Source organism: Hyperoodon ampullatus, assembly GCF_949752795.1.
Source record: "Hyperoodon ampullatus genome assembly, chromosome: 2".
Classification (NCBI taxonomy): domain Eukaryota; kingdom Metazoa; phylum Chordata; class Mammalia; order Artiodactyla; family Ziphiidae; genus Hyperoodon; species Hyperoodon ampullatus.
This window is the reverse complement of record NC_136915.1, coordinates 83,630,254-83,646,050: the sequence shown is the minus strand read 5'-3', so window position 1 is coordinate 83,646,050 and position 15,797 is coordinate 83,630,254. Positions and strand designations below refer to the sequence as shown.

The window sequence follows — 15,797 nt, the reverse complement described above, 5'->3', positions numbered from 1 at the left end:
GGAGGTTAAGAGAGATTCTCTTAGTAAACTAGAGATTTTTCTAAACTTCAAATAACACACACATTGAGCCCTTCCCATTAAATATTCACATGGATGATAAAAATAACCTTATTAGTATGATCTATAAGACCTAATCTGACATTTTATTATTGCTGTGGTCAAATCATTCATTCCAACTGAGAACTGCAATTTTTGTGATCTTAGAGTCAGATCATAATGATCCTGAAAAAATCTGAACTGAAACTACATACAAATGAAATTTCAAAAGCATATAATTTAAGAGATGTTAACAGCTTATTTAATATTTTTACTCATTTTTATATGGCAGTCAAATGTTAAATCCAGAAATAATTTTTACTATTAAGGTACAAAATTCTATGTTTCTACTAAGTGAAAAGTTAATTGAATCATTCAAATCAAAATATTTATTCTCTATTAATAGTAAACCATTATCCATTCAATACCTACATCACTTTAAATGACAAACTAAAACAAAATTATTAGCATAGAGGAATTTTAAGAATTTTACCTTTGGCTTCTTTCCAAAGAGCCACAACTTGCCCTTGGCCTTTCCTACTGTGGTTTTGGCATCCACCTTCCCACTTTCCTGTTTGGATGCACTGATAGTCCCATCAGAAATGGTTCTATAAATATGCTGACTGTAATCTTCAAATGGAAAGTCTCCTGGAGGTTCAAATCCGGACTTAAAGGAGTCTACTACCATCTGAGAGTCCTATACACAAGAAACATGTTTTTTTAAACCATTTTATTTGCTTATGATACCATATTAGCTTTCAAAGACCTTAATCTGTGTTAGAAAACAACAAATAAAAATTTAAAGAAATAATTCTACAATACTTATTAAAGGTTTAAAGTGAATAATTTCTTCCTGTGAATATGTAATAAACCATAAATATTTTAATTCCTATAGAAAAATAATTTACAAACAAATTACTACTTTATTAATTTGTAATATTCACAGATGTTTTCACTCCATGGTTATTCTCAAGTAGAAATTCTAAGTTTTAAAGGAAAAGGGTTTTTTGTTTTACAGGATGTCTCCAAAGAAGGTGACCTATGTCTCTTACCCTCTTGTAAAAGAGGGTAAGAGACAAGTAGAAAGGCTTTCATTCACGCAACAGGGGAAAGGATAAATAAAATATATTAAAGACATACGAGGAAATGTTAACAGAGCAATGAAAAAAGATCTCACAAACAATACTGAGTGCAAAAAGTAACTCTGAAATAAAGTTTAGCACCATTTACCCAAAACTTTAAAACTCATGTAAGTATTATATATTGATTTTGGACATACATACCTCTACCTGAATGTTCTATTGACACCTTAAAATCATTATTTGCAAACAGAATACTTTATCTCTACAAACTCCTCCCCCACCCCACCACCTCTCCTCTTTTATTCCCTATTTCTGTTGGTAGTACATTTTGCCTATCATTTAGTCAAAAGTCATCCTTAGGTCATACCTTACTTTTTTTTTGTCACTAATGCCACCCCCATCAATCATCTGCTAAAGGGTAAGAAGAGGGAGAGAGGAGGAGGACCTAACTATATTTGTAACCTTGGATGCAGCAATACCAAAATATAAATGTATGTTTGAATTCCCAAAGAATTCCCAAAATCTTCTTTCCTTTTTTAAATTTAAGTCAGAATTCTGGTACAGGAAAGACCTTCACTCATATAAAACCAACTTGCCGTGAAGACTAAAATACGTAGTACATATTTGGCACTCCCCAAACACTGGTTCTCTTCTCTTCCTTTTCCCTCATATCCTCATTTTCTGTTAACCTTAGCTTCTCAGTCACTAAATCAACATTTACTGAAAAATGACCAGGTACAAGACCTTTTCTAGACCTTAATCAAGATACAATGTGATTAGATTTATTTCTTCAAGAGGAGCAAGGCTTCTTGAAGGCAGTACCTTCTACTCATAATGCCCTCCTTCTTTTCTCATGAGCCATCATTCCATACACTACTCAGGCTTCAAAATGCAGCTCAAGTGCCAACTCCTGTGGTTACAAGCAACTCTTACAACTCTAGATCTGACCATTTCCTTCTTTAAACTTTCACTAGACTAACAGTATCATACAGTTTGTAACATACAGTTCATAGGTTAGTTATACTCTTGGAGTAGAACTGAAAAATTAGTGGAGAAAGGAAAGAGAAGCATTAGAACTCTTTCCTTTTAAACAATTAGAATTTTAGTGTTTAGAATGATCCTTACATCCCAAAGGAGTCTGGCAATAAGTTACTTCTACAGAACATAACTTAAAATCAATTACTTCCCCCCTTTCCCAATTCATTTCACTAACTTAAAGCAAATATATTATTCAAATTAATTATAAAACACTTACTCTTCTTTCGTCAACTGATTTTGCTGCAAGAATCATTCCTTCCAAACACTTTGAAATGATAGGAATAACTTTGCGTTCTGAGTCTGCAAATCCTCTGTAACACTCACTGAGTTTAATAGTCCTTCGTTCATCCATTTCTTGTAGTTGCTAATAATTAGGAATTTAAAAAAAAAAAAGGAAAACTGAATTTTCTTTTCATTCTTAAGCAGCCCCCTTCCAAAAAAAAAAAACCCACAAAGATTCTACCCTAACAGTTACACTGTTGTAAATACCTTTTAACAAGTGTTACAGACTTAAAGTACTTAAAACTTGAGGCCTGTGAAGTAGCAAAAAAAAAAAAAAAAAAAATACAAGGCTTTTTGTATATCCTAAAACCAGGTGACAACAGTTTTCAAGCCTTCTAAGGGACCCCCTACAGGCTACCAGATCTCTGCCTCATACAACCTCCACCTTTCATTCTTCAGTCAGAGCAGTTATTGTTGTTTATGCTTCTAGGAAAAGTTTCAGAGGAAAAGTTTCATTTTAACACAGAATTTTGACACATTTTTTTTTCCTTTTTAAGCAACTGGCATAAAACATATACAAGTGTGAGCATTCTAAACCCTTAAGTTAGTTCAGAACATTTTGGTAAGATCTGACTGGACCAAGAATCCACAGTTGACCGCATACCAATGGGTACACAAACCTACCACATTCTACAGCTCAAGGTGACTATCGAAAGGTTGGAGACACAAGAGGAAAAACAAGGTCAAAGTGATACAAGTATGGAATCCCTACAATTCAAAAATTCATTGGCACATGCCACTAAGAATTATGCCAGGACACAATTATGCCAAATAACTTAAAGGCATTTTTTGACACTTCTTATTTGTCAACAATGACCTTTGTTTCTCACAGGAAGCAACTACACTGCTGAAGTCCCCTAGCTCCCAAAGCCTCCATACTACTTTTTTCCTCTTTACTTCCCAAAGCCTGGGAATTTATTTTGAGACCTGCATTTTCACAAAAGAACTGCCCCCAGCATCACAAACTGGCAAGACTGCTCCATAGCAAAGTACAAACAAAAGGATCAAGCCCCAAAACACAGAAAAGCAGTGGATCTCCAAGTTAAGGTCTCCCCAGAATACGAAGGCATAGCTGGTAAGTTTAGAAAAGCACCACAGAGTGAGGACAGGCTGACTAGACGCTCTGGATTAAATGACTGAAATCTGATACCCTCTCTAGTCCACCACCTCTCACTATGCTTCCTTTGTACTTCTAACTTGCCTCCAAGAAAAAAAAAGGTGTATTTGGACTGACACTCTTTTCACAAAAGCTCTGCTCTCCCAGGTACTACTGTTTTCAACACTGTTTCACTAAATCCCTTTCTCTTCTTTCTAGAATAGGCGGTAACATAATTTAACCTCCGGGGTCCTTACCTGAGGGCCGTTTGGCAATTAGTATCATCAAATGATGATGGATGGGATTTATAAGACTGAATTACATTTATGATCTGGCAGCTAGGAAGATAAGCAGGCAAAAACCAGGCTAGCAAATACATTTCTTAAGATTTATTTCTGCCATCTGGACTAATGCCAATGATTCTGTTATAGTGTCAAAAAGCTACATCCAAATTCTAAGTGAGCAGACTACAGTACAAAATTCCAATGAATTCTCCCATCTCATAATAATAATGTAGTGTTAAAATTTATCTAGAAAATGTCATTGTTTTAGTGAACTGTTTAATATACTACTAATAAATCTGTAGAAAAATCTGTGATTTCAAAGTCAGAAAAAAATCTACTTTTCACATCTATAATCATAAATTTCTTATCACCAATCTTGATGACTAGTGAATCTAGAAACATTCTGGTTGATGCCTGAAATTTTAAAGTTCTACATTTAAAGACTAGCTCTTCCGTATTTAAAATTAGGTTAATTTCACATCTCTAAATTTTACCTTGTAAATCTGAGGAATCACTACGTAGAAATGTTTGTGCTGTTCTCCGTTGAAGTTTTGTAATTGTGCAGCATATTCATTCTTATTTTCGTCAGCCATATGCGTGCGTAGATTCAACTGCTGTTTAGCCTAGAGGCAAATTGGTCCAAATCATCACCAACGAAAAGACGAGCAACAAAATCACAGCTAATTCACTTTTCTAGAAGTTATACTAAAACGAGACTTTTTCTAACTATTGATATCATTTAAAAGTAAAGGAGAGGCTTACAGATCTTATGGCCAGTCTCCCTGTTGCAATATTCCCTTTTTCTTACCGCAATAATAAATCCTCCCCCTTACAATAATCCATTAAAGTAAAGTTTCTCCTTAACAAATTCAGATTTTTTTTATTAAATAAATGACAACATTATGGTTTGAAATAGTAAGCTTTTAATCAGAAGGGAAAAAAAGCATCAGGAATAATTTAGACAGTTACAAAGTTAGCAGTAAAACATTTCTTTAAACATAATCCAGTTATAGCCAACTCAGAACCACAGTGAAACCAAGTAATAGTAAAAGTGGGATTTGGGGATAATGTAATGCTTAACAATAATTTCTACCTCTATACAAATCCACAGGTACTTTATTTAAGGAATCCTTATTTAGAATATAGTTCTGTTCATCTCAAGGAAGGTCTTATAGAAATGCTTCTTGAACGAGAACTTTAGTACCATCTACTGATACATTGGTGAGAACATCAGAATACAAACAGCACAAATCTAGATTTATTGGAGGGGAATCTAAACAATTTTCTCAATTGTTATAAAGTAATAGAAAAAAACAAAATAAGAATTGAAAATTTTTCAGTGTTCCAAGCTATAAATCATGTTAGATGAGAGTGCTTTGAAAATTACATCAATAAAAGCACATTGTGAATATACTTCATTATTCTAATTTTGGTTTTTACAATTGTAATCCCTAACCTTCTAACAGTAGGTCTACAAGTTAGTTCTTCTGAACTCAGAAACAAACTGACCTACAGAAATACATGGCAGTCAAGATCTCAGATAAGTCCACAAAAATCCATTTAATCCACAGTGTACTTGAAAATTAAAATAAATAAGTACTATGAAAACTAAACACCATGGCCCAAAATATTTCTACAGAAAAATACACTTCAAGTTCTAACCTGGGATCGTAAGTACACATTCATTCACTCCTTTCCTTTTTCTCCCTCCTCTCACAAACTATGATGGAATAAAAGGATTCCAGAATATCCCCTACCCACAATGGTTCTTTCAGGGGAAGCTCCTCATGTTCCAAGTCACTGGCTGTGATTCCCAAGGTCTGGGAGAAAGCCTCCAGCAGGTTATGTAAGAGAATAAGGCTAGAAGCTAAAACAATTGACACCTTCCCTGGCATATTCTGGGCTTCACATCTACTGCCTTTCCTTTCTTTCTTTTTCTTTTTATATTTCATCAAATTTTTTAAAATTTTAATTGTGGCAAAATACACATAACATAAAATTTACCATCTTAATCATTTTTAAGTGTACAGTTTGATAGTGTTACGTATATTCACGGTTTTGTGCAACTGACTTCCTTTTCTTTAGGAAGATATAGTAATCGGCCTGCTCCCTCTTCACCTGTTTTTTTATGCTTTTTTAAAAAACTTTCATAAGTAGTTACTTGAAACTATGTTCCCTTCCCTTCCTGGTCACTTAAAACAGAATTCCTCTACTCTCTGGTATCTAAAGTAAAACCTCAAAGTTTTCCTAATTCTCTAATAATTAAAGGGGTTGCAAACAAATAAGAATAAAAAAGGAAGATATAAACATTAAAATTCTGAACTAGTTAGGTGAAACTAACTAGTAGACGTTATATCTAGATTTCAAGACGTCTGACCTGTCTCTAAAGATATCTTTATAGACAAAATGAGTAAGTTAAAAATGAGAGTCCAGTTAAAGAGTTCGCCTAACTTGCCTAGTACATAAACTATGTATTCAATTGATGTTTGATAATAAGTCAAAGGAGTTCTTAAGGAGTCAATGTCAACCAGCAAGGAAGTTTCCCATATATAAAATAGGGCTGTTTGCAAGTGTTGTGGTCCACATTTTTATCAAGTAATGATAACACATTATGTGTATGACATGATACCTGGAAGGAAATTGATATAATGGATGATCAAAATCAGGATCCAAAAATCTTAACAGCAGGATCGAATCTAATAATTGATACAGATGTAGCATATACATTTAAAAGACCAACAGTACAAGTTCTGTCTGAGACACATATTCTTATACCACACCATATGTGAAAAGACATGGGGATTTCAGTTAACCATAAACTCAACGAGAGTCAAGCCAAACAATGTGGTTGCCCAAAAAGCTGATATACATTTAGTGTATAATTAACATAAATTTAGTGTTCAAAACAAAGGAGGTAATCAAACTCAGAACTGATCAGACTGAACTATAACCAATTTGAGGTAACAAAGAATATTGGTTAATTAAATGGTATCCAAAGGAAAGTAGTTACTTGAAGATATCTGAAAAGTAACTTGAAGATATTTCATATGTGCAATAGGTGAAGAAACACAATAGTTCATCTAGGGGTAGATAATCTGCTACAAATATCTAAAAACCTATTTTGAAAAAAATATAGATTTGTTATTTTTCTGGTACCTCAAAGAAACTAAAGCTGAACAGGGAGACAAGTGGAGTCAATATAAGGAAATGGTAATTTTTTAAAAAAATGAACAGACTATTTTAAGACTCTATATTCCCCAAAACAGGGAACTTACTATCATAAGAGATATGTTATTAAAAATAGGGTAGACAAGATAAACGCCATCATAAGTTATACTAGAAGAACTTTAAGGTAACTGGAACTTGAAATGTATATGATTTTGGGGTTTTTAAAAACTGGTAAAGAAAATGGAAGATAGAAAATAAATTATTCCTTTCTTCTTGCTTTTTCTTGTTCTGATGCTATAGGAAATTACAAAATTCTAAGGAGAAAATATACTAATGTTGGGTCTTTGTATATACAAAAACATGGAGTAAGGTTCATCTATTTTTCAAAATCCCAACATTTCAGCACTATCACTGTGTCAAATGTCCTAAGATAAAGAGCATACAGCAGGGGAGAAGGAGAAGCTAAGCAGCAACAGTTACAGGGCTGATCCTACCAACAGTAATGTTACAGAACATCTGGCCCAGAATCAGTCAGGGAATGACAAGAGAGAATTCAGTTTTCCAAAATGAATGACTGGATTAATCAAATAATAAACAAATACTTGATATCACATTTCTAACAGTTTTATCATGTTTTCCCTTCTGTATAGTTGGGAAGCACACTATCCAGCCTCTATTTGCATACCCCATCAACATACCTTAGACTTTCTATCTTATTTTTAAATAGGATAGAAGCTCATTCTTAATAGCAACTATGTCTTTCCTATACACTCAGAATGCAGTTGACATTAATATATTAATTTTATTCTAATTACTTTCTCAGACCAATAGTGTAAAGTATGCAAATATTTGGGTATCTTAGATTTAGATATAGTGTATCTCTTGAGGAAACTCTAATACCAACATAAATATTGTAACTACTCTCCATATGCAAGTAATAATATTTTGATATTAAAGTCAGTTTGGATTATTTCTTACCTTTTCAACATCTGCCTTGGTTGCATTAGTATCATTATCCAATCTTTCATAACTCTGTTGTGCCTTCTCTGCCTCTCTACATTCTCTTTCAAATTTCTTTTTACTCTGTTAAAAAAAATTAAAATGCTGAAAAATAAAATTAGATTTATCTCATTTAGAAGTTAACAAATAATACTAAAATTTATATGGAACCATAAAAGACCCCGAATTGCCAAAGCAATCCTGAGGAAAAAGAACAAAGCTGGAGGCATAACCCTTCTAGATGTCAGACAATACTATAAAGCTATAGTTATCAAAACAGTATGGTATTGGCACAAAAAAAGACATATGGATCAATGGAACAGAAAAGAGAGCCCAGAAATAAACCCACACACCTACGACACACCTCTATGACAAAGGAGGCAAGAATATACAATGGAGAAAAGACAGCCTCTTTAGCAAGTGGTGTTTGGAAAACTGGACAGCTACATGTAAACAATGAAATTAGAACACTCCCTCACACATTATATAAGAATAAATTCAAAATGTATTAAAGACCTAAACATAAAACAGGACACCATTAAACTCCTAGAAGAGAACATAAGCAAAACATTCTCGGACATAAATCGCAACAATACTTTCTTAGATCAGTCTCCTGAGGCAAAGGAAATAAAAGCAAAACTAAACAAATGGGACCTAATCAAACTTAAAAGCTTTTGCAAAGGAAAGCATCAACAAAATAAAAAGACCTATGGAATGGGAGAAAATGTTTGCAAATGATATGATTGATAAGGGGTTAATATTCAAAATATATAAACAACTCATACACCTCAATATCAAAAAAACAACCCAATCAAAAAATGGGCAGAAGACCTAGACATTTCTTCAAAGAAGACATAGAGATGGCCAACAGCCACATGAAAAGGTGCTCAACATAGGTAATTATTAGAGAAATGCAAACAAAACCACAATGAAGTATCACCTCACACTGGTCAGAATGACTATCATCAAAAAAGTCTACAAATAATAAACACTGGAGAGAGTGTGGAGAAAAGGGAACTGTCCTACAAGGTGGGAATGCGAATTGGTGTAGCCACTGTGGAAAACAGTATGCAGGTTTCTCAAGAAACTAAGAATAGAACTAACATATGATCCAGCAGTCCCACTCCTTGGCATATATCCAGAAAAGATGAAAACTCTAATTTGAAAAGATACATGCACCCCAATGTTCACAGCAGCACCATTTACAATAGCTATGCCATGGAAACGACCCAAATGCCTATCAACAGACAACTGGTTTAAGAAGATGTGCTCTCTCTCTCTCTCTCTCTCTCTATATATATATATATACAATGGGATATTACTCAGCCATAAAAAAAGAATGAAATATTATCATATGTAGCAACATGGATGGACCTAGAGAATATCATACTAAGAGAGTCAGACAAATATTATATGATATCACTTATAAGTGGAATCTAAAAAATAATACAAGTGAATGTATATACAAAACAGAAACAGACTCACAGACATAGAAAACAAACTTACGGTTACCAAAGGGGAAAGGAAATAGGGAGATAAATTAGGAGTATGGGGTTAACAGATACAAACTACTATACATAAAACAGATAAGCAACAGGACTTACTATATAGCACAAGGAACTATATTCAATATCTTATAATAACCTATACTGGAAAATAATCTGAAAGAATTTATATATATATATAACTGAATAATTTTGCTGTACATCTGAAACCAACACAACATTGTAAACCAACTAAACCTCAATAAAAAAGAAAGTAACTTTAAGGTATTGCCACTGTGTATTGTGTAAAATTACACACTACAGGTAAAATTTTTCTAAATTAGCAAAGAATTTTACTATTACAATCAAACCATGTGTCTTAAATATCAGATATCACAAGACTATGAAGAAAAAAAAATCATAGGCATGACTGAGTTAATATTTATTATGTATCTCAATCTCTTTATAAGAAAAATAATCATATGTATTTTGAAATTTTTTATTTTAAGCTCATCTTAGGCAGGATTTTTTTGGTTTGTTTGGTGTTTTTTGTTTTGTTTTTATATGTTTGGTTGATTGGTTTTGGTGTTTGCTTGTTTTCCTTTTTTTTTTTTTTTTTCTGATGGAGTCCCAGTGTAGCTTAGAGTGTGGAAATATCCCTCCAAAGTGGTTTTGTGTTGTTTCTTCCAAGTGTCCCGGGAATACCGTCTGCCCAGAATGGCCTCTAAAATTTTTTTAATTTAATTCAAATTACTATGACTTTGCAAAACCTATTCACAACTGAGCATGTGATATATTTACTTTCCTGTGTATTTTTTTATCCTGAAGTTAATGTCTTTTTCTAAAATATTTGCTTTAGTTTTCAATGTACTTTTCTCTAATTGAACCCTAGTGTCCCCAGTTCTTTACAACTCTCCTCAGTTAATTCAAACATATTCAGAATTCTATCAATTTTATCTTCTTAATGAAATCAAGAACCCAGAGGTTTGTAACCTGTTAAAATTTGAACTGGTTACCAAACTAGGCCTACTGAATAACTGTTACCTTGGGATTTCCCTTCACCATTTCCTGGGGATTCCTTTCAATTCTCCCTTAATTCGAATCTCCTATTTCCTAGTTCCACACCTGCCCCTTTCTTGGTTCCTTTCTCTATTTTGTTAGAACACATTCAGCAGTAGCTTCCTAAAAGAAGCTTCCGAAAAGAGATAATTGTTTAAGTCTCCATGACTGAAAATGCCTTTCCATCTATTTTAATTGATAAAATTTGGCCAGGTATGAAACTCTGAGTAGGAAATCTTCTTTCTTCAGAAATGTAAAAGTACCACTCCACTGTCTTCTGGCTTCCTGATCCCATTCTGATCCCTGATCCTTTGCATAAAATATGTTTATTTTGTTTTGTTTTTTCTCTCTGGAGGTTGGTAGGATCTTCTCTCTCTCCTAATTGTTCTGAAATTTCATGAAGATATGTCTTGCTGTGAATCCACTGTGCTGAGCACCTTGAAAATCCTTTTCATCTGGAAACTCATGTCTTTCTGTTCTGGGGAAATTTTCTTGAATTAATTTTGTCTATCCATTTTCTATGTTTTCTCTTTTTTAAGATGCTTATTATCTTGAAAATGAATCTATAGGATGAGTCCCTCTAATTTTCTTATATTTTCTCTCATATTTTCAGTCTGTCATTTTGCTCTACTTTGAGAGATTTCTTCAATTTCATTCTTTCTAGTGAGCTTTTCATTTCTGCTACCATAAAGTTCTTTTTTGTTCTTTATATGTTCCTTTCTTTATAGTATCTTGTTCCTATTTCACGGATGTAATAACTTCTCTATTCCCTATGAAAATGTTAATAATAGTTCTGGGTTTTGCTTGTTTTTGCTTTTTAATTTCTATTTCCTTTCACAGTCACTGTTTCTTCAAAGTTGCTTTTTTTTCTGCATGCTAGTTTTTCTGCATACTCTGGTATTTACATTAGATGTTTTCTTTAAATGTCTGGGGATACCTGCCTATCTGCTCTTATTTTAAAAGCTAATTGGATTATGGCCTTTTCCTCTACAGTGATAAGGCCAGGCAGTTTCCTTGGAGAAACCATGGTGCCTGTATCTTTAAGCCTTTCCTCTCAAACTAATTAAATTCCACAAGAGGAGACTCTTCCAATTTCTTGTCTGGAAAATATATGCCTTGCTACCTGTATTCTGAGAATTACTCAGAAGAAAGCACAGGATGTCAACATTTTCTACTTACCTAACCAGTTACAATGTCAATTTCTTATCTTGAGGATTACAAAACTATTCAGATAGTGCAAATCTCATAACTACAAGGTCAAAAGGTTTAAATTTCTCACAGGATACCTCCTACTCCTTGACTTTCAGATAGAGACAAGGTTTTTCCGCTACCTCCCTTGGCCAGTGGGCAGAGTTCCTGCCACCTTTCACTAAAGGTTTAGTCCTTCAAAGAGTCAAACTTTATACAGGGATTTCAGTTCCAACTCTCCAAACATACAGAGCTAAAACCTAAACTTTGTCAAAGTGTGAGTACTAAACCCCAAGCCCTTAGCAAGGTCCTGTAAACCATACCCCAAAACCTCTATAACCACTTTTCAAATGCCACTGTATCAGCTCACACAACTATTGCTCTGGCTTTTAGTTTACCCTTAGTTTCTAGCAGTTAGAAATTTCCCTTTCTTTCAGGTAGCTATGCTAAGAGCTTAAAATACAATAAAAAATATTTTAGCTTTTATATCTAGGTATTTGTAGCCAAAAGTTGTCTGAGTTAGTTCAGTTTGCCTTATACCTAGAACCAGACATACCCGTAACTTACATCAAATAAATGTACTCAGAAATTTCTTATAAAAAATTTAAAATGTTCTTACTATTTTGATTAGTATGAGATATCAAATGAGATACATAAAATTTATTCAAAGCATAAATATATCTGAATATACATAATATACAGAATGTCACTTTCCTGTGAAGATTAAAATTAAATTTCCACATTTAATTCTCTGAAACTCAGTTCAGAGCTGTGTTTTCAAATTGAACAGCTATAGCTACTAATTTTGGTGTAATTTGAGGCAACTCATATACAACAATACTTTTATATTAAGTGTCCTATTGTTTGTGAAAAAATCTACCTACTAATTTCCTTGCAACAGCAAAAGAATCATGAGTACAGTAATATTAAAAATACTCCTTCCCTGAAAGATATTATATCATTATACAATACAGGGATATACTCCAGAAAAGATTCTCCTTTCTTCATCCTTTGTGTCACACACTAATCAACAGCCACATCTACTCCCCTACTCTTTCTCAAAAGAGCCCACCTCCCTGCATGGAGGCTGAAAACAGCTGAAAACTTGCTTTACCAGCCTTCCCACAGCTGGGGCATGGTCAAGTAATCTAATCCTGTCAAAGGCACCCTTGAAGAATTCTGCTGGCATTTTCTGGGAAAGCTTTCCTTCCCTGATAAGAGGAAACAGAAGAGAAATGCTTCCTCTCTCCTGCTTCTGCATGCAGCTGAATGAGGATGTGGTGCTTGGCTGCTTAAATCAACTGTTGACCATAAAGGGACAAGCCTGAAGGAAAAGGCCATGGTCAAGACAGCAACGTGGACAGATAGAAAAAGCAGCCTTGGTGACATCACTGAGCTACTGACCAACTCTGGAACTGACCTGTTTCTGAGCTTTGTTCTTATAAACTCATATGATCTGTTACTTGGAACCACCTGATAGACCTGGCATTTCTGACGCTTCAATCTTCTGAATCTCTGACCATTCCTTCAAAATCTTCTTCACAGGCTACTGTCTTCTGCCCTCAACTTAAATGTCAGTGGGGCCTATTTTGTTTATCCTGGGTTAATAACTGTCTTTAAAATTTTTTTTCTCAATGTTCAATACTCTGTCACTAACTCAATCTTTCTCTCCTAGTTCTTTAAATATCCTCTCAATTACTGCAAACATGTTAGGAATTTTACAATTTCGTTTTCTTGATTAGACATGAAGATATGGGACTATAAAAGGGATCCTGCACATATTTCTACATATTACACAGAAATTATATTTGTGTCTCTTTCTTACTAGACTGCAGGCTCCACAAAAACAAGACCATATCATATTTGCTTTTGTACCAGACTCAATACATGTTACGGATAGCTTCAATAAGCATGAGTTGAGCTGAACTCACCTTTATTTCACAATATTGTTAACGCCTTAAAGAAATCTCTCCTACATTTTTTGACGCTTGTTTCTTATGACCCTTATGACTCTTGCTTAATAACTAACAATTGTTCTAAAGGTAAGTCAGCACGTATCAACAGGAATGATTTGTGTCAACTCCAGTTTTTAAAGGGACCAATAACTCATGATTGTAGGAGTCTGTTATTTTGTGCAAATGAAAGACACACACACATACACAGTCATTGGGTGGCAGATACTAAGGATGCTAGTTAAGGCAATTTAAAATTTAATAAATGTAAACACTCCCTAGAAGTCTTTCTGAAACCAATTAGAAAGAAAATCAAAACAAAAATGAAAACAGACTATTAATATACCTAAGAATTCTCAATCAGTACTGGTGATTAGAATCTTACATCAGTGACAGTTATATAGTAGAAATTTACTCTAAGCTTTTAATCCGTGCCTTTAAAAAAGAAAGAAAAAAAGCTGAAACTGTACACGTATATGCATACTTTTTTTTAAATCTCAGACTTGTCCTTTTTCCAACAACCACAAGCTAAATTCATTAACATGAAAAACTCCCTTCAGCATAATTTTCAAGGAATACAGTGTCCATCATAAAAATATGCAGGGAAAGAGTAAACTGCTTGCTAACATGAGGGTTCAAGAAAGAATATTAATCTTATACGACAGTACATCATTTGGCAGAGTGTTTCAAGTAAATAAAATGTTCCATGTAAACATCTTGGTTTTCAAATGACTGTATGCCAGAATATTTAAGAAAAACCACATTAAAGAGTACCTTTGGAAAGTTTTTAAAGTAAATAATTATTATGCTTTTATAATTTTGCCTTATAAAGTACTTTATTTCCTACAGTGAGACAGTCTATGACCAGCAGCCCAGTACTAGAAACATTCAATTATAGAATCACTGAACTGGAAGAAACATTTCATATAATCTAGCTCACTGTCTTCATTTTTCATTTGCTAAAACTGAAGTCAAGACAAAATCAGGTGCTAATAAGGAAAAGGCAGAAATAGAATCTAGTTTCTCTTAGTCTCAGTCACATGGTCTTCTAAGGTGTATCAATACTTCCTTATTACTTCTATCCTCTATCAATATTTTATAGTAACAACGGCAAAGTCAAAAAGAATCTTCCTAAATGTGTACAATTATCTGAAGATTATAGAATTGGTACAAGTACAGAACCATGTATAAAAAAAGGAAAACAGACAAAATGGTCTCATATTCTCTGTTTACACCAATGTCAAATTATAAATAATACTACATTGAGAAATATTAAACTCAAATAGATATGAAGCATAAGAGCATTTAGAGCTAAATGCTACAAAATTTTATGTTAAACATGAAAACACTATAACTCACATTATCCATCTGTTTCCAGCACATGTCAAGGTATTGCTGAGCTTTTCGTCCCTCTTGAAGATGCTGAAGATCATAACAACAACCAAAAATACAAACAAAACAAATTTTAAAATTATAATTAAATACCAATTAAAGCCTAAAGTCCCCAAAAGGCTTTTCACTTAATTTTTTTTCAAGGTACTAATTATGTAAACTTTATCAAGACTTAGGAAGAGATTATTAGTAAAGCAAAAATTCTCTAAAATGCATTTTATAGACTATTATTTAAATATTTTAAATATAATCTTTAAGACAGATATAATCTCTTGGAAAATACATGATTATCTAAACAGGGGTTGACAAAGTTTTCTATAAAGGGTCAAATAAACATTTTAGGCTTTGCAAACCACATGGTCTCTGTCTCTGTTACAAATATTCAACTCTGCTAATATAATGCAAAAGCAGCCACACACAATATATAAGTGAATGAGTGTGCGCCTGTTCCAATAAAACTTCATGGTCACTAAAATTTGAATTTCATACAATTTTCACATGTCATAAAATATTCTTTTTTTCATTTTCTTTTCAACTATCTAAAAATGTAAAAACCATTCTTAACTCATGGTAACTAGGAAACAAAAACAGGCAGTAGGCTAGATTTGTCCCACTGGCTGGAATTTACCAGACCTCAGTCTTAAATCCAAAAGGATCACAAATTAGCAAGAATGTCTTGAGATAATTTTAGCTAGAAGAAATTTAGAGAAATAGAAAACCAGTTTATGCTGTATGAC

At 33.4% G+C, this 15,797-nt stretch overlaps 1 protein-coding gene across 1 annotated transcript in view; it reads right to left on the bottom strand.

Moving 5' to 3' along the window:
- Positions 1–15,797, bottom strand: part of FNBP1L (formin binding protein 1 like) — a gene marked incomplete at both ends in the record, with an annotated part of 115,569 nt that overhangs the window by 17,639 nt on the left and 82,133 nt on the right. Inside the window, 5 exon segments of the mRNA XM_079721356.1 lie at positions 530–733; positions 2,374–2,520; positions 4,313–4,441; positions 7,965–8,069; positions 15,028–15,090. Of these exon segments, the coding sequence (XP_079577482.1) occupies positions 530–733; positions 2,374–2,520; positions 4,313–4,441; positions 7,965–8,069; positions 15,028–15,090 (648 nt within the window).